Source organism: Monodon monoceros, unplaced genomic scaffold (genome assembly GCF_005190385.1).
Source record: "Monodon monoceros isolate NGI ecotype Baffin Bay Population unplaced genomic scaffold, NGI_Narwhal_1 Super_Scaffold_16, whole genome shotgun sequence".
Taxonomy (NCBI): Eukaryota; Metazoa; Chordata; class Mammalia; order Artiodactyla; family Monodontidae; genus Monodon; species Monodon monoceros.
In genome coordinates, this window is record NW_021703772.1 from 51,120,930 (window position 1) to 51,148,070 (window position 27,141).

The window sequence follows — 27,141 nt, forward strand, 5'->3', positions numbered from 1 at the left end:
TTTGAGAATTTTTTTTTCAGCACAATTATAAGAGGTTTCAAACTCAGGAAGAGTGATTTGATCATAGTTCTATATAATCATTGTTAACCTACCTACATTGCCTAATTATAGGCTGAATTTATATGATTTCCTACACATCCCCCTGGCTAGAAATGTTTATTGTATGATCTTCTTTAACACCCCCAAATTTACCATTAAACACCACTTTCTTAGGCTTTTTTGAAATATGAGATTGATTAAATATCAATACCTCTGAGAGGGCTGTAAGTTAGCTGGGAAAAGAGGGGTTGGGTGTCTGAGAGGAGGAGGCAGGTGAATGAAGCAAAGCAGGGTTTTGTTACAAAGGAAGTGAAAGGTCAGAGATCAGCTCCACAAATCTACCTGAGATTGGTACAAATAAAAGTGGAGAGAGTGTTGCAAGGTTTGGTTGTCCACATGCTTATTAGGATCAGGCACCTTTAGCCCTGACTCTTCAGTTCTTACTGGGATGAGAGCAAAGCTCTGGCAGGGATTTTATTCATCTCCAAGACCTTCCATCCCTCCTTGGTCTCTCCCCAGGGCTTCATTCCTCCTTTCTGCAGCCTCAGGGGAAACGAGGAGGAGTGTACCTGCCTCTTAATCCAGGATTCAAATAATTAGTCAAAATAGATCTTACATATTGTGTGCCTTTTCTAAGCATGCTCTTTACACATATTGTTTCATTTTGTCCCCACAACAGGCCTGTGTGGTGGGTATCACCTCTATTTAACTAATGAGAGAAGAGACAGGTTAAAATCATTGACTTGCTGAAGTTGAACAGTTAACAAGTGGTGTCACTGAGGTTTGAACACTGATTGCTTCCCCCACAATGTCCACGTCTTTTCCTGCTGGGTCCCATTAAATTACTACGATCAACAGCTTTCCCTGATTTGAAGATTATCCTTCAGTTAATATTACATGGCACATCTTTGTCACTGTCACCTACCATCCTCCAAAATCCATGTTAGACTTTTTATTGGGCCAGTTTGATTTATTTCCTTCCCTGGGCTCTTCCTTATTTACATTTATTGCTTTATTATGAAAAGAGGCTAAATTGAGATAAAATATCAAGATCACACCATCCTTGGAGGAAAAAAATGTAGGAGTTACAATGCTGTAAGCATTCAGAGAAGACATACTGGACATGTCAGAAGAACAATCTCTGGACACTGAAGTAGCAAAGAAATTATGAAGAATGAGAGGAAGAAGATGTTTTTCAGAAGTCCATGAAAAATCTGACTTGTTATACATTAAGAATGGTAATGTAATACTAACAGACCTGCTCTACAAAGCTGTTTTTCAGTCAGCTGCTTTGTTTCGTGTTCAGATTTCCTTTTAAATCGATAGCCCTTGCTTTGCTGTCTTCAGTTGAAGGCATTTGCCTTCCAGTAAAACACACACACACACAAAATGGGGGTGGAAATGAGTCAGCCATTTCCTGCCCCAAGATTCAAACCTACTTTGCTTTTCTAAAAACATGATTCAAGCTATCCAACAATAATTTAATTGGCTGTTCTGTAAATTACAGGGCTGACCACCATATAAACACCAGAGAAATCACATGGGTATTCAATAGTCAGCTATCATTTTTCTGATAATCCTCAGAACTTTCTATTTACATAATTATAAAGCACTATATCACACAGGGTAATGGAAAAGTAAGTCTGTTTTCTATGCAACCTTCAACTTGTGATTTTTTATGCATAATATATATTACAAATTTATGACTCATCTATAGAGATGAAAAAATGTGGTCAGCACACCATATCTGAAATATAATAATGTATCTAATGAGAGTTTATAATATCCGCTGGTTTTAAGGGATGTAATCTTGACATAATAAGTCTATTTTATAACTGGTTGAATGATGGCTTTCAGGGGGACCAGTGTCAACTAGAGGGAGATATGTGTGCTGCAGGCCTTTCTTTGCCCCGTTCTGTTTGATACATCTATTACATATGTGGATAAAAATATCAGAGATAAATTTGTATAACCTATGGATGACAAACAATTGAGATAATGGAAAATAAAATAGATGATGGAATTGTGATATGAAATATGACATGTTCATGTGACAGTCCGACTCTAAGAAGATGAAAGTCAATTGGGATGATAGCACTGTCTTGCTTTTTGGTTAAGAAAAGACATAATTTTTAAATGAGCTATACATTATAAATAATATGGTTTTAAAGCAGTACATGAAAAAGGCTTGGAAGTTTTGAATTTATGGTAAGCTCACTATTTGTCACCAATGTATATGGCTGCCAGAGAAAGCTAATACAATTTGGGGTCGCATTAATGGAGTTAAATTATCTGGAATGAAGGAGGTGACAGGCATAATTGAAGTCTCTATTCTGTTCTGGTCAGACCACTCCTTAAATATAAGTTGATTTTGAATGATGTACTTCTAGAGTGATATAGGCAAAGTAAAGCTTATTTGGAGATCAGGAGTGAATGTGAAAGGACAGGCATAATTGACATTGAAATGTTTTAACCTGGAAAGAGAGAAATTAGGGGTGAGGCAAGGACCTGATAGATGTCTTGAAATATTCAGATAGTTGTCATTTTAAAATTTATCACAAATAGCAACAAGATATAGAAAAGAATCCATGAATATAAATTTCAATAGAGAAAAGATCTTTCTAATAGACCAGAGAGAAGGTAAACACCCTAAGGAAATGATTCATTCACCATCAGTACTGTTGGGTACATTTAAAAAAATTATTTAAAAGTATATGTATAAGCACTGCTTATGTCTCAAGCATTGTGTTAAGCCCTGCAGATAAGGTAATAAACAAAATAGGCACTGTCACTGCTGCCATGTAGATCACTTCTGGTGTAGTTGGAGAGACAGACACTTAATATATAATTGAATATTGTGATTACTTGCAATGAAAGAACTATAGAGAATGTGTAACTATTAATAGAGAGTTCATAGCTACACATAATTTAGAATGGAGGGTTAGGGAAAGCTCCTTTCAGGATCTGACCTTTAAGGACAGGGCTTGAATGATAAGTAGGAACTAAGCAAATAAAGAATGAGGACAAGAAGGAGGCAAGGGAGAATATTCTAGATGAAGAATGTATGCAGACTCTTCAGGAAAGAGCTTGGTGCATTTAGAAGCTGGCAGAATGCCACTGTGGCTGGGACCTAGTGGGTAAGGAGAGGAGAGGCATATTGGAGCCACAGGGCAGTATGCTTTCTAAACTTTGCTCTGGAATAGGAATTTCGTCTAAGGGCAGTGAGGAGCTATTGAAGAGTTTTAACCAAGGAAGTGGCATAATCACATCCGGTTTTTAAGAAGTTCACTTTGGGTACAGTATAGAAAACAGATGGGAAGTAGAGGAAAGAGACTGAATGGAGAGTAACCTTTTATATCCTGGCAAAGAAATGAATGTGACTTGAATTGTGATGGTGACATTGGAGATAGAAGAGGGGAAGGTGGGAGAGGAGCTAATGGGGCGCAGTCCACAAGACCTGGTGCTCTACTAATGAAGAGAGTGAAGGAGAGAGAGAGAGAGTCCTTGGAGACCCCCAGAACTCAGGAATAAGCGCCTTTCTGAGAAGGGGAACATGAAGGACAAATTGATTTGCTGTGGAGATCAGAAGGTCAGTTTTGAACATGCTAATTTTGATCTCATGATCTTTGATTTCCATGAGATTTCATTTCATTTATTCAACCTATGACATAAGAAAGACATGTTAGATAGATGTTTGGATATCGGAGTCTGGTCAGTTTTTAGACTTGCTACAGCAGAATCACCTGGAACTTTTGATTATTTGGCTACAGCCCAAGCCTAATATATTAGAACCTTCAAGAGAACATAGCCAGTCTAATACCCTGAGGTTAGATGCAGTGGAAAAAATGGAAGTGATGTTTGATGAATCACTAGATAGTTGTACTAGTTAATCTTTAAACTTGACAACTTTGAATGACTATAATGTTATGACTAGAAAGATGGCAAGACCAAGAACTAATTCTACTATTACTTTCTAAGAGTAAATGTTCTGATCAAGTCATGAAACATCTCTGAAGGAAGAGAGCCATCTCCAGATTCTTCTATTTACATTGCCAAGTTTGTTTCCCACGATGCTGCCATCTTGGCCAGAAACTAACTGTTGGAGGAACCAGGCTCTAGTCAGAGGCAACCACCTAATGGTTCCAGTGGTCCATGAGATAACCTTTCTTAAGAATCCAGCCAAATTGATGCATCATTCTGGATGGTAACTAATTTTCCAAATCAGATTTTCTCTTTGACTAGAGGGGAAGGGAGTGGGAAAAAGAAAAACAGAAGCATACGGATAAGTAAGAACATAAGAGTTAAAGGGGGATCAAGCAGAGAGAGAAGCAAAGAGAAACAGAAGCCGAGTCACAAGTATGACAATTAGTAGAACAAGGTTTAAGGGACATCCTCTTCCCAGCAGATGACAATGTAGCTGGATTCCCCAGTTCATTACAGTTCATTTATTCAACAAGTTTTTATTGAGCACCTATTATGTGCCAGAAACTGTACTAAGTGCTGGGAATATCATATGAACAAAACTGTTGTCATGGACACCTCATTCTAGGTACATAATGATGAGTGCCATGGAAAAAATTAAGGCAGTGTTATGAGGACATGGATAGTGATGGTAGGATGGGCAGTTATCAGGAAATGACCTTTCTGAGGAGGGAACTGAGTCACCTGTGAGGTCACTGGGTAAAGAGCTTCTCAAGCAGAGAAAGTGGAAAGTACAAATGCTCTGATACAGAAGTGTGTTTGAGATGTTTATAAACTGAAAAAGTCCATGACATTGAACCCTGATGAACAAGGGGCAGTGTGAAAGGAGGTAAGATCAAGGAGAAAGGACAGTGCAGCTCATTCAGGGACTTGTAAGCCATGATTGGATTTTTCATTTTATTCTGAATGCAACAGGAAGTTTTTTAGGATTTTGATCAAGGGGGTGACATGATCACATTTGTGCGTTAGAGGAATTACTCTGGTTTGTGTGTGGAGACTCAATTGTAGAGGGTCAAGAGCAGAAGCAGGAGAGCAGTAAGGAGTCTACTTCAGCAGCCCAGGCAAGAAACAATGGTGGTCGCACAAGGTAGTAGCAGTGGAAGATACGGAAAATAGAGAAGGGGTACATCTTGAAATTAGCACCAACAGGAGTAGATGATGGATTGGGTAAGGGGGAGCAGTCAAGGATTATGCAAAGGTTTTTGTTCTCAACAGCTGAATAAGATTTATTGAGATGGGGAAAACCCAAAAAAGAACCAATGAGTTTGGTTTTGGACATATTAAATTTGAGAAGTTTCAATGAATGTCATTCATTCAGGTGAAGAAATTTGGTAGCTAGTTAGAAATGGGAGTCTGAGGTTCAGGAGATAAGTTATGGCTGCAGATACGAATTTGGAGGTCATCAGCCTATCAGTCCTGACAGTGTACCTGTTAAAATGGTTTCCTTGCTCTATTTCTTACCCCCTACCTACCCATGCACCTTCATAAAGCCTTCATCACAAGAGGTGATCTGGACATGTCTCTGTTTTCTGAGAGCTGGTGGAGCCATAAATACCATAGTAACTGAAAGAGGGAAAAATAAATGAATGTAGGAGCTGGGAGACTAGTCTGTCTGGGCATTTACTGAAATGGCATAGGCTGAATGTAGCATCTCTCTCCTGGGTATAGGCCTGTATATCCAGTAACTCCTCACTACCTGATACAAGAGAAGAAGGAAGGAGTCTAGCTAGTTTGTTTTGTTTTGTTTTACTAATCAGCTACTCACTGGGTCATTCATGAAGCTCTAGTTGGCCATTTGGTCAGAGTGATTTCTTTCAGAACTATGAATCATATCTGGTGCTACTTTGCTCTCCTAGCAAACATTTTTTACATTCAATAATTGCATGTTCCACTGCAGTCTGAAGAATTATACATTTCAGAGCAGTTATTATTGATTTTGCATTTCAATAACATTTCCTTTCTAATTCATCTTTTTTATGATGGAAGCTTCTTAATGTGCTTACAATGCACCATATGTTACCATTGCGTAATTTTGTCCCAAAATATTCATTTCTAGCTCTAAGGGACAGGTAGACTGAATAGAATATGTGGATTTAGCTCTCTTTACTCTTTTATCGGTAGCAGGCGACTTTGCTAAGTATTTACAGGTAATAAATGAGGACCTAAGTGCCTTGTAATTATACCCGAATAGCCTCATGAAAGAATTACTGTGCTTTCTCAAGCCTTTAACTCATGAGCAAAAATGATTATCATTGAATGACCATCTTGGAGGGCTCAACAGTAGTAAGATTATGGGTAAAAATATACAATATGACTAACTTCCCTAAACGTTAGCACCCCACATTCTTACATTTGAGAGCTAAGTATAAAAACCATGAGCCTTTGGGGCCTTGATTTTAAGATTTTTCCTTTAAAAATAATGCTGTTATTCTCTAAGGACATGAGAACAGTCTTTATTTAGTTAAGCTAACCCAAAATAGAACAGAGGAAATTATTAAATGAGTGAACATGTATCTTTCTTTGGGACCCATTCATGCCAAAACTGATGTGTTTTAAAAGTACAAGATGACTTACAAGAGGGAAAGTACCTTCAAAAATGATTACGCTGATCTTGAGAAAGGGATGCCTGATAGCCTCAATAATTACCCTGGAATTAACTACAATGCTGATGACTGCATTATTTACTGCAGTCTTATGAACAAGCAAACATTGTATTTTATAGCTGCACAGGACAGAAGTTTATGGAAAGTAGCTATTAATGTGTCCCATTATGTCCCACCTCTCTTTCAGAGAGAAGCCCCAAATCTAGAGAGCATACAGCATGGAAAATTTCACTCCCAATTTAGACATCTCTCTAGACTCCAGAGGAAGCTGTTCAGCTGGCCTCTCCTGTAGTTGAAACTGAGCTGTACGACAGCATGATGAGTCACTGGGCCAACAGCCCAAGTGCCAGGCTGGAACACGAGCTACTAGATTGGACACACTCTGCCTCATGTCAGGAATACTGTTGTGTGAGAAATAAAAGAAACCTTCTCCGGAATTGATGTTGGTCAAAATTCTGATACACTTAGATGTTCTTTTAGCAGTTCTAATTTGGCGGGGAAGGGGTGGAAATTCTGGGAGAACACCAGAATCTGAGCTAGCATTCTTAGTTGCTATTTCAACAGCTGTTACATGTACAGCTAATAGCTGTTTGACTGGGTTTCTTAGAACTGCTCCTGACACAGGGCAGTGAAGCAACACTTCACTGTATCTGTATCTGTCTGAAATTCAAGACATACTTTGCTTAAGCCAAGGAAAAAAAGGTAATCATCTGCCAACACTTGCAAGAGTAATTAGGGATTCTAGAAAAATCTCTTCAGGGAAAACATGTGAGGAAGGGTAAAAGAAAACTTTTGTCAGTATTTTGGAAAATCTGAAGTTCCAGACTGAGATTTTGAGACATCGCTAGTTGTCCCTTCTTCACCTATTTCACTCTTGATGAAACTAGGTTTCAAATAACATATGTTACTGAAAGTCAGTAGTGTGACTTTCAGTAAGATAGATCTAGCTTGTAATCAGGTATAAGGCGCCTGAGAACAGCCTGCCTGCCATCCATGAACTCAGCGCTCACAACAACCGGAAACAGTACATGAACAGTACCTTTCATGGCGGGTGGTGTGTACACGCTCTGCTTCCTTTGCTTAGGGGATGCATTCTGTGACTGGATAGAGAGAAAAAAGTAATAAGTCTTATATTTGGATAAAAAGTACAATGTCATCAGCCCTTTGAGGGAAATAAACACCTAGTAACATTAGTTTATTTTAAAAAGAAAGAAAGAAAGACATAGTACTAATCCTTTCCATTTTAGAGAAAAGCATAAGTCCCAGGACAAAATATACTCTAAAAGCTATGTCCATGGTATAATTATATCTGTTCATAGGATTGTCAGTGGTTCTGGAGGGTTAATGAGAGTCCTTGCTAAGTAATATCAGTCTATAATCCTATGGAATTGAGATGTTCAATCTAATAGCTCCATTTACTTGGAATTACAGTGTTGAGGTAATATTCTTTTACATGTTCAAAAGCGCTTTCCTAACAAAACTGCTGCTTAACACTCTTAAGCACACTGGATCAGAATTAATTTATTGAGGCAGAAATTTTTGCACTAAAAATGATACAAATTGGAACAGAGGAACATATTTCAGGGTCAGAACCACAATAATAATATTTAAAGTTTAGATAGAAATAGATATTTATATATGTATAAGGCATTACTTATAATAAATTATATATATATGTGGTCTACACCTCGATCAGATTATATCAAATACTCCTTTTTAATGGTGTGTCTACTTATATTTCAGTGTGTCAAAGGCAGGAGTTTTAGTGTCTGGAGCAATTATTTTTGCTTTGAAAAGTTAAAGTATAAATAGTTACAAGATACTTTTTGAGGATTGTTCTAGGCTTTCCATGCATATTAGAAAGAACATAATGTACAGAGTCTGAAGAAAACTAGAAACTGTTTCACGAAGTTGTAAATAGAGCTTGAGGCATCTTTACTCATACATATTAAAGCTTAATTGCCCTCAAAGGAGTCATCAAGATGTTGGTATTTAGCTAATGCAAAAACAACCTATTAAAAAGTAAAAAATTCAACCAAATAGTTACCAAATCCATATCAATCAAAGCAAATGGTACAAGCAAATTTCTGCAAAATAGAGTGTTTTGATACCAGTCTATTATGCACAGATGCAGGCAGGGCAACTCTACTTTAGTATACATGTGTGGATGATTGAACCTTCTGTTGTACCTCTGCTGTATTCTGTCACACTTGGTTGATTTTAAGAAGCATTCAATTCCAGGTTTTCTTATATGTTTATTTCCATATATATATTCAAAGATTAAGTAGAAAATTAATTCTACAGAAAAGTTGGTTTGTTTAGTAACAGTGGTAAAACTTACTAATAAAAATTATATTTATGTAAGAGTTTAGTTTTCAAAGCATTTCACATTTACAATCTCATTAAATTTTTAGAAAAGTCTTGAGAGATACTTTCTGGTATTTTGTTCTTTCTACATTTTCCACTGAGTTTTGCTAGATGCCTACTCATGTGGCCATGGGAATTGAGTATCAAGTCTGCATGAGTCCTACTCAATATTTGTTCCATTTCTGGGCACAGGTTTGCTCATTTTCTTGTATTCTGTGTATCCTATGTTATCAGCTCCCCTAGGCCCCCCGTCCCTGGTTCATATTTTCAATCTGAACTCCTACATGTGTATGTGGAGACTGGCCTCAGGATCTGCTCTTGGCTCCACACACCAGAGGACCCTTAAGAGGTGTCTGTCCCCCACCTTCTTGTTCCAGGGTTCCAACATTGGCTGTCCCAACCTGTGATGGTCATACACAACCAGTCACTAAATTGAAATTATCAATACCATATCTTGCCTTTAAAATCAGTAGTTTATTTTAGAAGGTTTTCCAGGGGTTAGTATTTCATAGGTGGAGAATCAAGGGTAACCTAGAGGTGGAGATTTTATGACACAATTTTACTGTTTGTTCAGTAGGGGAAAGCAAATCAAATAGTTTTTACAGCACAGTTATATTGATACCATATTTTATATCACATCAGATCAAACTGGTAGTGTTTTTAGTTGGTTGGACACATATTTATACAGAGTATAAGAAAACTTACTTCTGCTTGTGTGTTGGTCACTCTCTTGTCATCTATTTCTGCAAGAGAAGTAGGTGTAATTATTAGAAAGTTGGTATTTTTCCTTGTAATATGCACATTAAATTTTCAATAACATGGAACAGAATGATTTAATAATTGCCTTATGCTTATACAATATCCATGGCTTAGTCTAGTGGCTGAGAGGGCAGTGGGAGGCAGAAAGAAATAGTTTCCTTCTGAGATAACCCTCTCCCACAGGTTTTAAAAAAGGCAATAAAAAAGCCTCCCTCCTGAAATTCCAAATTGCCCAACTTCCAGCAGTTCAGAAGGGGGACCAGAGAAATGCCTCCTAGAACAACTGCTGGCATCATCAACCTCACAGTGCTAAGGCGTAAACAACCTCCTCTCCTCATGGATTTTGCAGCACTGTCTATTAACTGTAGCCTCTGTCAGTTTTCCTTAAGTTTGCCAGTAAGCAGAACAAACCTATTTTTCCGCTCAGCCCAATCACTGACTGTAAAAGAGGCACCCTCTTTTCTATATGCCCCTGGAAAGAATCAGTAACTTTATCAGAAATATTTTTTGTAACACTTCTAGGGCAACTTCCACGTAGTCTGTGTAAAAAAACAGTTGTGAGGAAGGGGAGAGAGGAGGAAGAGGTGCTCACATACTCCCCTTCCACAGAGCGAGGACATTCTGGGCTGGGCTTCTTTCCTACCTCCTCACCTACTTTGCATGGATTCTGCCTCTTGGCTTCTAGACCCAGTTGACCGTTCCTCACTTTTAGGTTAGTCCCACAGCTGAGAGATTGATGCCATGGTTTAAATACTGAACGAGACATTCATGAAAGAATGTCTAAAAGCGAGTATAATTGTAACTTTGGTTTGTAACTCCGCATTTTGTTCTCTACATAATTTAAGAGGCTAGTGAATTTAAAGAATTATTAGTTTATGTTTTTGGGTACATAATGTATAAGGATGTAATTTTGTGATATAAATAACCATGAGGGGTTGGGACAGGTGTAAAAGAAGAGTGTTTGTATGTTATTGAAGTTAAACCAGTATAAATTCAAATTAAAGTGTTATAAATTTAGGGTTTTAAATGTAATCCCCATTGTAACTACAAAGAAAACAGCTATAGAATGTACACAAAAGGAAATGAGAAAGAAATTTAAACAATTCACTACAAAAAATTAACTAAACATGGGGCTTCCCTCGTGGTCCAGTGGTGAAGAATATGCCTTCCAATGCAGGGGATGCAGGTACATCCCGGATCGGGGAACTAAGATCCCACATACCATGGGGCAACTAAGCCTGTGCACCACAACTACAAGCACACAAGCCACAACTAGAGAGCCTGGGTGCCACAACTAGAGAGAAGCCTGCATGCCACAATGAAAGATCCCGTGTGTGGCAACTAAGACACGACACAGCCAAAAATAAAATAAATAAATACATATTTTTTAAAAGTAAGCATAAAGGAAGACAGGAATTCAGGAAATGAGGGACAAAAAGCTATAAGTCATATAGGAAACAAATAGCAAAATGACAGAAGGAAGTCTTATTAGTTACTTTAAATGTAAACAGATTAAAATCTTTAAAAGACCAGGATTAGCAAAATAGATAAGAACATATGATCCAATATGTACCACCTACAAGAGACTCACTTTAGATCCAAATATACAAATAAGGTAAAAGTCAAAGGATAGAAAAAACAATTCTATGCAAATAGAAACCAAAAGAGAGCAGGGTGACTATACTAATATCAGACAAAATAGACTTCAAATCAAAAAAAGTTATGAGACAAAGAAGACATATATTAAGAAAAGTTTCAATACAGAAAGAAGATATATAAAAATTATAAACATTTCTCTACCTAACAACAGACCATCAAAGTATCTGAGGCAAAGCTAACAGAACTGAACAGAGAAATAAACTGTTCTGCAGTAATAGTTGGAGATTTCAATACCCCACTCCCGATAATGGGTAGAGCAACCAGAAAGAAAATAAGCAGGGAAACAGAAGACTTAAAAACTTAATAAATCAAATATATCTAATAGACATATATGGAAGATTCTACCAATTACAATCGCACACATAGTCTTCTCAAATGTACATGGGAACTTTTTCCAGGAGAGACCATATGTAAGGCCACAAATTAAGTCTTTTTTTTTTTTTAACAATTTTATTGGAGTATAATTGCTTTACAATGGTGTGTTAGTTTTTGCTTTATAACAAAGTGAATCAGTTATACATATACATATATCCCCATATCTCCTCCCTCTTGCGTCTCCCTCCCTCCCACCCTCCCTATCCAACCTTTCTAGCTGGTCATAAAGCACAGAGCTGATCTCCCTGTGCTATGCGACTGCTTCCCACTAGCTATTTTACATTTGATAGTGTATATATGTCTATATATACATTACCACTCTCTCACTTTGTCCCAGCTTACCCTTTCTGCTCCCCGTGTCCTCAAGGCCATTCTCTAGTAGGTCTGTGTCTTTATTCCTGTCTTACCCCTAGGCTCTTCATGACTTTTTTTTTTTTTTTAAGATTCCATATATATGTGTTAGCATATGGTATTTGTTTTTCACTTTCTGACTTACTTCACTCTGTATGACAGACTCTAGGTCCATCCACCTCATTACAAATAATTCAGTTAAGTTTCTTTTTATGGCTGAGTAATATTCCACTGTATATATGTGCTACATCTTCTTTATCCATTCATCTGTTGATGGACACTTAGGTTGCTTCCATGTCCAGGCTATTGTAAATAGAGCTGCAATGAACATTGTGGTACCTGACTCTTTTTGAATTATGGTTTTCTCAGGGTATATGCCCAGTAGTGAGATTGATGGGTCATATGGTAGTTCTACTTTAAGTTTCTTAAGGAACCTCCATACTGGTCTGCATAGTGGCTGTATCAATTTACATTCCCACCAACAATGTATGAGGGTTCCCATTTTCTCCACACTCTCTCCAGCATTTATTGTTTGTAGATTTTTTAATGATGCCCATTCTGACTGGTGTGAGATGATATTGCATTGTAGTTTTGATTTGCATTTCTCTAACGATTAATGATGTTGAGCATTCTTTCATGTGTTTGTTGGCTCTCTGTATATCTTCTTTGGAGAAATGTCTATTTAGGTCTTCTGCCCATTTTTGGATGGGGTTGTTTGTTTATTTGTTATTGAGCTGCATGAGCTGCTTGTAAATTTTGGAGACTAATCCTTTGTCAGTTGCTTCATTTGCAATTATTTTCTCCCATTCTGAAGGTTGTCTTTTGGTCTTGTTTATGGTTTCCTTTGCTGTGCAAAAGCTTTGAAGCTTCATTAGGTCCCATTTGTTTATTTTTGTTTTTATTTCCATTTCTCTAGGGGGCGGGTCAAAAAGGATCTTGCTGTGATTTATGTCATAGAGTGTTCTGCCTATGTTTGCCTCTAAGAGTTTGATAGTTTCTGGCCTTACATTTAGGTCTTTAATCCATTATGAGTTTACTTTTGTGTATGGTGTTAGGGAGTGTTCTAATCTCATACTTCTACATGTACCTGTCCAGTTTTCCCAGCACCACTTATTGAAGAGGCTGTCCTTTCTCTACTGTACATTCCTGCCTCCTTTATCAAAGATAAGGTGACTGTACATGAGTGGGTGTATCTCTGGACCTTCTATGCTGTTCCATTGATCTATATTTCTGTTTTTGTGTCAGTACCATACTGTTTTGATTACTGTAGCTTTGTAGTATAGTCTGAAGTCCAGGAGCCTGATTCCTCCAGATCTGTTTTTCTTTCTCAGATTGCTTTGGCTATTCGGGGTCTTTTATCTTTCCATACAGATTGTGAAATTTTTTGTTCTAGTTCTGTGAAAACTGCCAGTGGTAGTTTGATAGGGATTGCATTGAATCTGTAGATTGCTTTGGGTAGTAGAGTCATTTTCACAATGTTGATTCTTCCAATCCAAGAACATGGTATATGTCTCCATTTGTTTCTGTCATTTCTAATTTCTTTCATCAGTGTCTTATAATTTTCTGCATATAGGTCTTTTGTCTCCTTAGGTAGGTTTATTCCTAAGTGTTTTATTCTTTTTGTTGCAGTGGTAAATGGGAGTATTTTCTTAATTCTACTTTCAGATTTTTCATCGTTAGTGTATAGGAATGCAAGAGATTTCTATGCATTAATTTTGTGTCCTGCTACTTTACCAAATTCATTGATTAGCTCTAGTAGTTTTCTGGCAGCATCCTTAGGATTCTCTATGTATAGTATCATGTCATCTGCAAACAGTGACAGCTTTACCTCTTTTTTTCCAATTTGGATTCCTTTTATTTCTTTTTCTTCTCTGATTGCTGTGGCTAAAACTTCCAAAACTATGTTGAATAAGAGTGATTAGAGTGTCAACCTTGTCTTCTTCCTTATCTTAGTGGAAATATTTTCAGTTTTTCACCATTGAGAACGATGTTGGCTGTGCGTTTGTCATATATGACCTTTATTATGTTGAGGAAAGTTCCCTCTATGCCTACTTTCTGGAGGGTTTTTATCATAAATGGGTGTTGAATTTTGTTGAAAGCTTTGTCTGCATCTACTGAGATGATCGTATGCTTTTTCTCCTTCAATTTGTTAATATGGTGTATCACATTGATTGATTTGCGTATATTGAAGAATCCTTGCATTCCTGGGATAAACCCCACTTGATCATGGTGTATGACTCTTTTAGTGTGCTGTTGGATTCTATTTGCTAGTATTTTGTTGAGGATGTGTGCATCTGTGTTCATCAGTGATATTGGCCTGTAGTTTTCTTTTTTTGTGACATCTTTGTTTGGTTTTGGTATCGGGGTGATGGTGGCCTTGTAGAACGAGTTTGGGAGTGTTCCTCCCTCTGCTATATTTTGGAAGAGTTTGAGAAGGATAGGTGTTAGCTCTTCTCTAAATGTTTGATAGAATTCGCCTGTGAAGCCATCTGGTCTTGGGCTTTTGTTTGTTAGAAGATTTTTAATCACAGTTTCAATTTCAGTGCTTGTGATTGGTCTGTTCATATTTTCTATTTCTTCCTGGTTCAATCTCGGAAGGTTGTGCATTTCTAAGAATTTGTCCATTTCTTCCAGATTGTCCATTTTATTGGCATATAGTTTGCTTGTAGTAATCTCTCATGATCCTTTGTATTTCTGCAGTGTCAGTTTTTACTTCTCCTTTTTCATTTCTAATTCTATTGACTTGAGTCTTCTCCCTGTTTTTCTTGATGAGTCTGGCTAATAGTTTATCAATTTTGTTTATCTTCTCAAAGAACCACCTTTTAGTTTTATTGATCTTTGCTGTTGTTTCCTTCATTTCTTTTTCATTTATTTCTGATCTGATCTTTATAATTTCTTTCCTTCTGCTAACTTTGGTGATCTTTTGTTGTTATTTCTCTAATTGCTTCAGGTTAAGGTTAGGTTGTTTATTTGAGATATTTCTTGTTTCTTAAGGTAGGATTGTATTGCTATAAACTTCCCTCTTAGAACTGCTTTTGCTGCATCCCATAGGTTTTGGGTCATCGTGTTTTCATTGTCATTTGTTTTTAGGTATTTTTTGATTTCCTCTTTGATTTCTTCAGTGGTCTCTTGGTTATTAAGTAGTGTATTGTTTAGCCTCCATGTGTTTGTATTTTTTACCGATTTTTTCCTGTAATTGATATGTAGTCTCGTAGCGTTGTCAGAAGAGATACTTGATATGATTTCAGTTTTCTTAAATTTACCAAGGCTTGATTTGTGACCCAAAATATGATCTATCCTGGAGAATGTTCCATGAGCACTTGACAAGAAAGTATATTCTGCTGTTTTTGGATGGAATGTCCTATAAGTATCAATTACGTCCATCCTGTTTAATGTGTCATTCAAAGCTTGTGTTTCTTTATTTATCTCCATTTTGGATGGTCTGTCCAGTGGTTAAAGTGGGGTGTTCAAGTCCCCTACTATGATTGTGTTACTGTCAATTTCCTCTTTTATGGCTGTTAGTATTTGTCTTATGTATTGAGGTGCTCCTGTGTTCGGTGCATAAATATTTACAGTTGTTATATCTTGGATGGATCCCTTGATCATTATGTAGTGTCCTTCTTTGTCTCTTCTAATAGTCTTTGTTTTAAAGTCTATTTTGTCTGATATGAGAATTGCTACTCCAGCTTTCTTTTGATTTCAATTTGCATGGAATATCTTTTTCCATCCCCTCACTTTCAGTGTGTCTGTGTCCCTCGGTCTGAAGTGGGTCTCTTGTAGACAGCATATATACAGGTCTTGTTTTTTTGTTTTCTTGTTTTTTTTGTTTTTTGTGGTGCGTGGGCCTCTCACTGTTGTGTGCTCTCCCATTGCGGAGCACAGGCTACGGACGTGCAGGCTCAGCAGCCATGGCTCATGGGCCTAGCCGCTCCACGGCATGTGGGATTTTCCCGGACTGGGGCATGAACCCGTGTCCCCTGCATCGGCAGGCAGACTCTCAACCACTGCGCCACCAGGGAAGCCCAGGTGTTGTTTTTGTATCCATTCAGCCAGTCGGTGTCTTTTTGTTGGAGCATTTAATACATTTACATTTAAGGTAATTATCGATATGTATGTTCCTATTCCCATTTTCTTAATTGTTTTGGGTTTGTTATTGTAGGTCTTTTCCTTCCCTTGTTTTTCCTGCCTAGAGAAGTTCCTTTAGCATTTGTTGTAAAGCTGGTTCGGTGGTGCTGAATTCTCTTAGCTTTTGCTTGTCTGTGAAGGTTTTAATTCTCCATCAAATCTGAATCAGATCCTTGCTGGGTAGAGTAATCTTGGTAATCTTTTTCCCTTTCATGACTTTAAATATGTCCTGCCACTCCCTTCTGGACTGCACAGTTTCTGCTGAAAGATCAGCTGTTAACCTTATGGGGATTCCCTTGTGTGTTATTTGTTGTTTTTCCCTTGCTGCTTTTAATATATTTTCTTTGTATTTAATTTTTGATAGTTTGATTAATATGTGTCTTGGTATGTTTCTCCTTGGATTTATCCTGTATGGGATGCTCTGTGCTTCCTGGACTTGGGTGGCTATTTCCTTTCCCATGTTAGGGACGTTTTCAACTATAATCTCTTCAAATATTTTCTCAGTCCCTTTCTTTTTCTCTTCTTCTTCTGAGACTCTTATAATTCAAATGTTGGTGCATTTAATATTGTCCCAGAGGTCTCTGAGACTGTCTTCAATTCTTTTCATTCTTTTTTCTTTATTCTGCTCTGCAGTAGTTATTTCCACTCTTCTATCTTCCAGGTCACTTATTTCTGCCTCAGTTATTCTGCTATTGATCCCTTCTAGAGAATTTTTTCATTTCATTTATTGTGTTGTTCATGACTGTTTGATTGCTCTTTAGTTCTTCTGAGTCTTGTTAAACTTTTCTTGTATTTTCTCCATTCCATTTCCAAGATTTTGGATCATCTTTACTATCATTATTCTGAATTGTTTTTCAGGTAGACTGCCTATTTCCTCGTCATTTGTTAGGTCTGCTGGGTTTTTATCTTGCTCCTTCATCTGCTGTGTGTTTTTCTGTCTTCTCATTTTGCTTATCTTACTGTGTTTGCGGTCTCCTTTTTGCAGGCTGCAGGTTCATAGTTCGTGTTGTTTTTGGTGTCTGTCCCCAATGGCTAAGGTTGGTTCAGTGGGTTGTGTAGGCTTCCTGGTGGAGAGGACTAGTGCCTGTGTTCCGGTGGATGAGGCTGGATCTTGTCTTTCTGGTGGGCAGGTCCACGTCTGGTGGTGTGTTTTGGGGTGTCTGTGGACTTATTATGATTTTAGGCAGCCTCTCTGCTAATGGGTCGGGTTGTGTGCCTGTTTTGTTAGTTGTTTAGCATAGGGTGTCTGGCACTGTAGCTTGCTGGTCATTGAGTGGAGTTGGGTCTTGATGTTCAGATGGAGATCTCAGGGAGATTTTCGCCGTTTGATATTACGTGGAGCTGGGAGGTCTCTGGTGGACCATTGTCCTGACCTTGGCTCTCCCACCTCAGAGGCACAGCTCTGACGGCTGGCTGGAGTACCAAGAACCTGTCATCCACATGGCAGCTATGAGGTGTCTCCAAAGAATCCACAGATGCACAAGGTAGCAGGAAGAGCATTCAGGACCTTGACACACGAGGACATGGTGTCATTAGCAGACCAATTCGGCCACATCTTGCCATGTTTAACACTGCACTGTGGAAATCAGCGTGGGCCTTCAACACCAGTGGGGATAGTGAGACAACTGAATGAGGAGATGCAATGCTGAGCTTTAGACCATCCAGAGGCATAGGCAGAGCACTGGGTACTTTCAAACTCCAGAACTCCACACTCCAGAGGCCCTCCTCTAGACGCGCTGCCTGCAAATTAAGTCTTATTAGATTTTAAAAGGTATCCTAAACTGACTTCTCCAACCACAGTGAGATGAAGTTAGAAATCAGTAACAGATAAAACTGGGAAATTCACAAATTTGTGGAAATTAAACAACACACTCTTAAACAACCAATGAATCAAAGAAGAAGTCATAAACACAGCATACCAAAACTTAAGGGTCACAGTGATAGCAGTGCTAAGAGAAAAATGTATAGCTGTAACTGCTCACATTAAAAGTCAAGCAAGATTTCAAATCAGCAGCCTAACTTTACAACTTACAGAACTAGAAGGAAAAGAACAATAAATCCAAATCTGAAAACCTGAGAACCAGGGAGGCTGATGGTGTAAATTGTGGTTCAAGTCCATTGGGCCTTTGGACTTGAGCCAGAACTTACACCATTGCACCCCCTATTTCTCAGGCCATCAGATTTGGACTGAAGCTATACCATTGGCTTTCTGGGACTTTAGCTTGCAGATGACAGATTATGGGACTTTTCAGCCTCTGTAATCATATAAGCCAACCCCTTATAGTAAATCTCTTTTTATATATTCTATTGTTTCTGTTTCTCTGGAGAACCCTGACTAATATAGTCATCAAAAAAGGAAAGTCTGAGAAACTGTCATAGCCAAGAAGAGCCTAAGGAGACATGATAACTAAATGTAATGGTGTATCCTGGATGAGAACCTAAAACCGAGAAAGGGCATTGGGTTAAAAATGAAATCTAAATTAACTCTGAACTTCAGTTAATAATAATATATCAATATTGGGTCATTAATTGTAATAATGTTACACTTTAATGACTAATGTAAGGTGTTAATACAATAATAGGGGACCTCTGTTCAATTTTTCTGTAAATCTAAAGCTCATATTAAAAAACTGTCCATCAATTTAAAAAACTTAAACAAAAGGAAAAAAAGTAAAAGTACTAAACACAAACAAAAATTACCCCCTGAAAATATTTTTGTTATTATTGTCAGGATTCTGTATGTGATTTGAAGAACACCAGATAGTCATTATTAGAAAGTAAGTAATGTAACTAAGAAGAAGTTCATGAAAAAAATATAATTTAAGATATTTTATATGGGGCTAATTAAAGATATAGAGGAAAAAGGTATGGTTAAGGAAATGAAGAGAATATTTTAAACTTCAGTTAAAATTGTTAAAAGCTGATGCAAGCTAGGATATGTTAGTGGAGAAAAAGAGGAGTGAAATGATTTTCAAACAAGACCAATGATAATAACACCTCTTGGTTTATTTATTGATTAGATATGGAAAGAGAAGGACCAAAATATATTTAAAAAATACTGATAGTACCTTTTTGATTATACATATCCTCCAGTTTGCTGCTTCTGTGTGTTTGTTCCTCATATCCAGAATGCTCCTTCCCTCAAACCAAATACTACCATCCCTCAAAGTTCTCTTCAGATGGCATCTCTTCTGGGAAATCTTTCCCAATTATGCCTCCCCTGTTCCCAACTGGAAGTCATCTCCTTCACCCAGTACTCACAGCACTTCCTCTATACCTGTATCATTGTATTCATCATTATACCTTATACTATGGTCATTAGTGTTTTATCTCCTCAAATAACCTATAAAGGAACGGAGATTAGTCTCCACGCTTGATTCTTCCACAGCTCTTAGCGCAGTAGCATGGCTGACACATAACAGCTTGTCAAATAAATATACCTAGTGCCTACATTTCATAAAACAGACCCTCTGTTTGCTGCTTGTCTACAAAATAAAATACAAAATAAAATTGTAGCATAATTACTTACTCGGCGCTAAATAAATAGTTTTAACAGGTGTTTGGTTTGAAAACTTGTTAAGGTAGAGGCCATACCTTCTATTTCTTTAAACCAATTTATTAGGTCATTACTAAGGCAATGGTACAGACACTCAAATTCTTATAAATATCACCTAAGTTGTTGACCTAGAGATTGTCATACTGAGTGAAGTAAGTCAGACAGAGAAAGACAAATATATATCATTTGTGTGTAGAATCTTAAAAAATGGTACAAATGAACTTATTTACAAAACAGAAAGAGAGTCACAGGTGTTGAAAACAAACTTATGGTTACCAAGGGAGAAGTGGGGGAGGGATAAATTGGGAGATTGGGATTGACATACACATAGTACTATATATAAAATAGATAACTAGGAAGAACCTACTGTGTAGCACAGGGAACTCTACTCAATACTCTGTAATACCTATATGGGAAAATAATCTAAAGAAGAATGGATATAGATATATGTATAACTGATTCACTTTGCTGTGCAGCAGAAACTAACACAACATTGTAAATCAGCTACACTCTAATAAAAATTAATGTAAAAAAATGGGATCATATATACTAAAAAACAAAGAAACAAAAAACCAAAAGGGAATCTTGGAGGAAAAACAAGGATATATGTCATTGTTCTGTTAGTTTTTAGAGGTTGAGAAGACAACAGATATATATCTAGGTCAAGAATAATATATATCATAAGAGAAAATTTTTAAAGTGATAAAGTCAAATTTAATATATTCTTTTATAGATATCAGCCTCAGACAATAACTAAAACCATAGAAATGCATAATTTACTCAGGATATTGGCTGCAGAAGAGCACTGACCCATATATAGAATGCTTTGGTAAAAAGAGATAAAATTTCTTAGAGTAAAACCAAAAGATACAGACTTTTGACGAATTTAGATAATAGGGGGTGTGAAGGGAAAAGTCAGTTTAAAGAGTCCTTCCAATAAAAAGAGTGTTTTAAGTTTATGCTTTGAAGACTTTTGGGCTCAAAAGCAATAACAATGACAGATTAAATATAAAAAGAGATAACTAAAATGATGTAATCACAGTTCAGAATTAGTCAAACATCTCTATGGACTCGAAATATAAGAATAGAAAAATTCAACAAGCAGGTAAGAAACCATGGGCCTGAAAGACTTTTTTTAAAAATTTTTTTTTTTTGGCTGAGTTGGGTCTTCATTACTGTACACGAGCTTTCTTTAGTTTTGGCGAGTGGGGGCTACTCTTTGTTGCGGTGCATGGGCTTCTCATTGTGCGGGCTTCTGTTGTTGTGGAGCACGGGCTCTAGGCACGCCTTCTTCAATAGTTGTGGCATGCGGGCTCAGTAGTTGTGGCACACGGGCTTTGTTGCTCCACGGCATGTGGGATCTTCCCAGATCAGGGATCGAACCTGTTTCCCCTGCATTGGCAGGCAGATTCTTATCCACTGCACCACCAGGGAAGCCCTGAAAAACTTTTTAGATCTAGGAGCAGGCAGAGACAGCTCAGAGTTCTTTACCCTTGAGAAAAGAGATTGACTTCATATGAAGGAAGGGACAAAAGCCAGGCTTGTTGATTGGAACCAGAAGCAGGGCTGTCTCACCTATGCTGAGAAAAAGCACTGATCTGTGTATCCAGGGAGACAAGAAAGCAGACAACTTGGGACAAGCCACTATGGGCTCAGTGACTTTATCTGCTCTGTTTCTAATTTCACTGTGGAACAAGAGTCTTAAGGTCCAAATTAAGACCTGATTCCAGATTAAAAATCTGTAATTCATTGGGGAAAGACTCAAGAACATTAACAAGGAAAGGTGAACACAGGGGGGGGGATTTTCACTCATGATGAATTGAAAATTAAAAACACAAGAAGAAAAGACACATTTAAGAATGACTGCCAAAAAAGCAACTGGAAGATGAATTCCCTCCAGATGAAATGAAAACTTCAGAGCAATTTGAAAATGTCCTTAAAATGAAGATAGTTGGTACCCACAAAGAGAGAAAGAAGAAAGTATATCTATTTCTTAAACATCAAAAAATGTTGAAACAAGATTAGGCTAAATTGAAACAAGAACAGATGGATATAAAAAGAAGCAATTAGAAATATAAGTTTAATCATGGAAATTATAAACTCAATAAAGGTGTAAATCTCTAGACTGCTAAGTATAACTTAAAAACCTTGGGCATTATATATAAAACAAACATAAGGAGTCTCTAAAAGGCAGAGAGAAGAAAACAGACCAACCAGGGACTTCGAACCTAAGGAACAACATAGTAGCAATTCCCTAGGTCTCCTTTTGACTCATATCCTGGATTAGATGCTGGAGAAGCTGGCAGTCCAGAAACGCTAATAGTAACAGACAAAAACAAACAAAATACTCAAGAAAGCCTACTTTCTAACCAAAGGACCAGGAAAGAGACACCTACTTTCTAAAATACTGAAAACTTTTAGGCATTAACTGCTCTTCTTCCTTCCTGTTTGAGAAAGCCAAATGAGAAGGTGGCACTTTCACAACCATCTAGTTGTAATGAGGCAGCCTAAGAGAAATGACACCTTATTTCTCCTCCTGAGTTTTCTACATTACGTTTGACAATTGATCGAATAATTTTAACATTACCTGATGTGGTTCTCAGTGTATGTAGAGAAAATACTTAAGAAAATATTTTAAATGAGAGAAAGTAGAGACTTAAATAGTTTGTATTCTTCACTAAAACTGAAGAGACTGTGATAAATTATTTACATACAGTAGAGCAATCACTAAAAAATCTGTACAAAGGTGTACACTCAGAAATCACTGTAAATAAATCAAAATGGAATTATAAAAAATGTTCAAGCAAACTACAGGGAGATATAAAAAAAAAAAGAATCCAAAAACAGAAAACAGAAAACAAAAACCAAGCTCTAACTCAATGAATAACTACATTAAATTTAACTGACCTAAATATACTAATTAAAAGATAGAGATTGGCACAGTGGATAAAAAATCGGAATGACCTAAGTATATACAAGGGCAATATGTGGAGTGAAAAAAGATCAATTTCAAAAGGTCACACACTGTATGATTCAATTTATATAACATTCTTGAATGACAGAATTATAGAGATGGAGAACAGATTAGTGGTTGCTAGGGATTGGGGATCATGGGAGAGAAAGGGGTGAGTATTACCATAAAGCTCTAGCAAGAGGGAGATCTTTATGGTCATGGAATAAGTCTGTTTTTCAGCTGCAGTGGTAGGAATCTACACATGAAAAGTGGCATAGAACTATAAACAGATTGTAACAATGTCAATTTCATGATTTTATTATTGTACTACAGTTACATAAGATGGGGGAAACTGAGTAAAGGTAAGCTTGTTTTGTATGATTCCAAAATAACTTCTATTTCTTCCCTATTCTGAAGTTTTGGAAAGTATCCAAAAAAAAGGAAACATGTTACATTTTACTTAGGATTCAAACATACGACTTTTCTAGTTCACTCATCTGGGAGCTGTTCTAATTAGCTGACAAGAATTTGATCTATTTTAGTCACCTGTCAACAAATTATAATCATACGTGTTTGTTATATAATAATGTAGTCATTTTATTTTACTGAAAATATTAGAACTCATTAAGAAAAACTTCATATTTTGTGATTTCAGTTAGACCAAATACTAATCCCAAAATGCAGTGACTAATTTATTTTTTTATTTGTACATAATTTTTTTAAATTGAAGTATAGTTGATTTACAATGTTATGCCACTCTTTGCTGTATAGCAAGGTGACTCAGTTATACACATATATACATTCTTTTTTTTAAATATTCTTTTCCATTATGGTTTATCCCAGGAGATTGGATATAGTTTCCTGTGATATACCGTAGGACCTTGTTGTTTATCCATTCTAAATGTAATAGTTTGCATCTACCAACCCCAAACTCCCAGTCCATCCCTCTCTTTCTTCCCCTCCTCCTTGGCAACCACAAGTCTGATCTCTATGTGCAATGACTAATTTCTTTTCCTCAATTTACAGAATGGCAGGTGAAGCAACAAAGTAACATCTTGCTTTGTTGCTGCAGTGATATCACATTTGTCACTGTGAGGGGAATGTCAAAGGAGAAAGTAGTGTGGCCAATCATAAGCCAGTTCAGCAGAATTCACTTGAATTCAGTAGGATTGAATTTCACAAAACTACCATCATAGTGTGTAATGACAAGTCACACAAAAGAAACCAGCTAGATTATTTCATTTATTAAGGCATTCCTTTGGCATTGTCTAAATGTTACTACTAGCTGATAGGGTGAGTGCCAAGTATGCCTGATCTAACAAGAGGAAGGAAAGAGATTTCCCAATATATTTTTCGTTCTGTGACAGAGACTATAGGTTTATTTTAGTTGATACTTGTTTTTTCTGACCACTTCAGCATGGATCCAAGACTCTGGTCACCTAAAACATATGCAAAATGTTATTATAAATATCCTGTTTAATTGCTTTGGTCGTCAGTGGCACTCATTTGAACCTGCTTGTCCATGCCATCATTTAACTGCAGTGTGATCAACTCAGTTTGCATAACTTCTCTTCTTTGCAGTGGTTGTCATGAAAACCATGATTTAATCACTACCATGGGAAAGTTTAGGAATGAACACTGTAATGGCCTCTTTTAAATGCCTCTTTGCCATCCATATTAAGGTCTCTATTGGATTGTCTCTTTATAGAAATACTTGAGATGGTCACCCACTTCCTTCATGCTATAACTAGCATATATCAAAGCCTACTTAAGGAAATAATAAGAAAACCAAGTGAAATAAATTCTAAAATCTAAGAAAATTTTGTATATGGAACACCTATATTCTAGTTGACCAACATGCTAAGACACCACCAGGCTCTTGGCTGTGTAGGCTCACTTCATATGATAAATTGACTCATACCACAATTAACAAAAAACTGAGTGAAAATTGATTCAAGGCTCTTTAATTTCCTGCCAATTAAGCTTTTTATTGTATGTGGAATTAAGCATTCAATACATTAACTTAAAGCATTTTCCATAATTTTTATGTTTTTATTAATAACTGAAAAAATCATTGCATCCATCCCATATTAAGCAATCTAAGACAGTGCCTCTGCAGACAGATCCTTCTCAAGGCAGTGATTGCAAAAGCAGAGGACACAGACACCTTTACAGTTAACCTGTAATTATTCAAAACCATCCCTTAAGACAAATCTTGGAAAAATGATCAGACTAATTTCCTGAATTACTTGAACTAAAAAGAAAAAAATAAATAAAATTTTAATTTATATTGCTAAAATGTTTATTTCATTTAATACCTTTTCTACCAGATATAGCATTAAAAAATCATCAACCTACTGTTGATGCTTTGCAATCTTTTAAAAAATATTTTCACATTTTTAAACAGTTTTATAAAATATCAACCATCCATCTCTACTAAACATGAAACATCTCATATACACCTTTATATCCAAAATCAAATGGTTTAAATATATTCCAAGAGTGGGAATAAATATGGAGAGATCATTATTTAGTTAGCTAGTCAAATTTTTGAATAAAAAATATTTCCAAAGCATTTTCTAAGGCAGTGAGACTCATCTGGTATAGCTGTAAGAATTCCACATGCTTTCATACCAAAGTTTGAATTGGAAAATAGAGGCCATGTAAGTTTATGAAGCATGATGAGAAAATGACAATGTATTGACTGATTTTTATTTTTTTAAATGTCCATCAATGGAAATATTGCAACTGTTGGGTTGTGATACTTAGTTATCAAGAAGGACCAGCACTAACCCTTATGAATATTACCACTTTCCCATATGCACTGAAAAAGTTCCTCATTAAACCACAATATTCCAGTTGCCATCATTACTATTACTAGAGGTTGATTCTTCACCTCTTCAGTTTCCTTAATCTACAAACAAGAAAGTAAACACTACAATATCACAGCCTTTACACACTAGGCAGCATCTAAATTATTCTTTCTTCCTTCAGGAGATGCTACTAACACATTCTGCACAGAAAATATCAATAACATTGCAGAATAAGTCTCAATCATGTACAGATTCTTTCTCCATTTATTTTTCTATCCAGTTGAGCTAGTGCTTGAAACAAATGCTGCATCTGTCCCCATCAGTTTCCTCAGTAAAATTCAAAGTATTCAGGTGAAGATAGCTTTATTTTCGCATCTAACCTTTGTGTTTTCCTGGATTATGAAAGGCTTAGCTACAGTTTTGGTTTTGTTTAAAAGCAAAATGTACTCCCTTCTCTATGGGAAGCTTCTCTGAGACATTCAGAGAGAATGTTTTTGATTCCCTTTTTTTTAAAGTTAGTCAAGAGAACATGTTTGACTATTGTAATACAAGTTGGTTGAAATTGCAGTCAAATATGTCCTAGGACCCATACTCTAGGAAAGGTAGGTAAAGCATACCCAAATTGATAAAGTGGAAAAAAAGTCTTCAACATTAAAATGTTTTTCTTTTAAATTTTCTCTCAGCTTTGCAGTTGATTTACACTCCACTTTATTGAAAAAATATAAGTACTGGTTTATGGATGAGAGGTGGCCAGATATTACTAAGTGAAGCAATGCTAATATTTATTGTGGCAAGGGTCTAGAAGAATAAAATAATTTAAATTGACTATGGGATTAATGAATGCCAGAGTATGATACATCAGAGAACCAGGTAAGGGTGGCATTGGAGCAAGTAGTCCCACAATGCTGTTAAGAGTCAACACACGCACAAGCAGAGACTTGTAGAGTCAGTAGTGGGTGGTAGAGGCAGGAATTTTGTATCCAGAAGACCAAACTGAAACAATGGTCAGCAGATGGAGTGAGGTTCTGAGAGGCAGTTCAGTCCTAAAGACCAGAATTAGAATTTCAAGGTACAGTACAAGCTCGCAGGGTCATATGACTAGGTGGTGAAGATCACCTTTCATGAAACCAAACATTAAGACCAAGCACACAGCCACTGAGAGCCTGGGCCATGAGAAAATGGATACTAAAAGACTGACTGGGTAGAAATTACATGGGATAGTTCCAGAGCTAGGAAAGGAAATAAGGCGGGGGTTGGGAGGGGGAACTGCCTTAATATTAAATGTGAGGTTTTGTTTAGGGTAGTATGAACCAGTTCATGGCAGACCAATGATTTCACTTACCAAAATTAGAAAAGCAAGGCATCAAGACCTGCAGAAGCAAAGAAAACTATAGAGATCAGAGACATTTCAGAGTGAGAAGCTGACAAGTCATATTTGGTCCCTGGCGGAGTGCAACTGCAGGAGAACAGAAAAGCCAGAGGAGATTTTGGTAACTATGTGGGACTAACAAAATTGAAGACTTGAGGGGCTTCAAACGTACAATCTGTCTTCCCCTTACA

General features: G+C 36.9%; 1 protein-coding gene across 2 annotated transcripts in view; it reads right to left on the reverse strand.

Annotated features, from left to right (window-relative positions):
* Positions 1–27,141, reverse strand: part of PPP1R1C (protein phosphatase 1 regulatory inhibitor subunit 1C) — a 127,099-nt gene that overhangs the window by 48,260 nt on the left and 51,698 nt on the right. For both annotated transcript variants that reach the window (XM_029224828.1, XM_029224827.1), the window contains exons 3-4: positions 9,696–9,733; positions 7,663–7,723 (exon numbers count right to left, since the gene is read on the reverse strand). In XM_029224828.1, the coding sequence (XP_029080661.1) occupies positions 7,663–7,723; positions 9,696–9,733 (99 nt within the window). The remainder of the gene's footprint in view (positions 1–7,662; positions 7,724–9,695; positions 9,734–27,141) is intronic.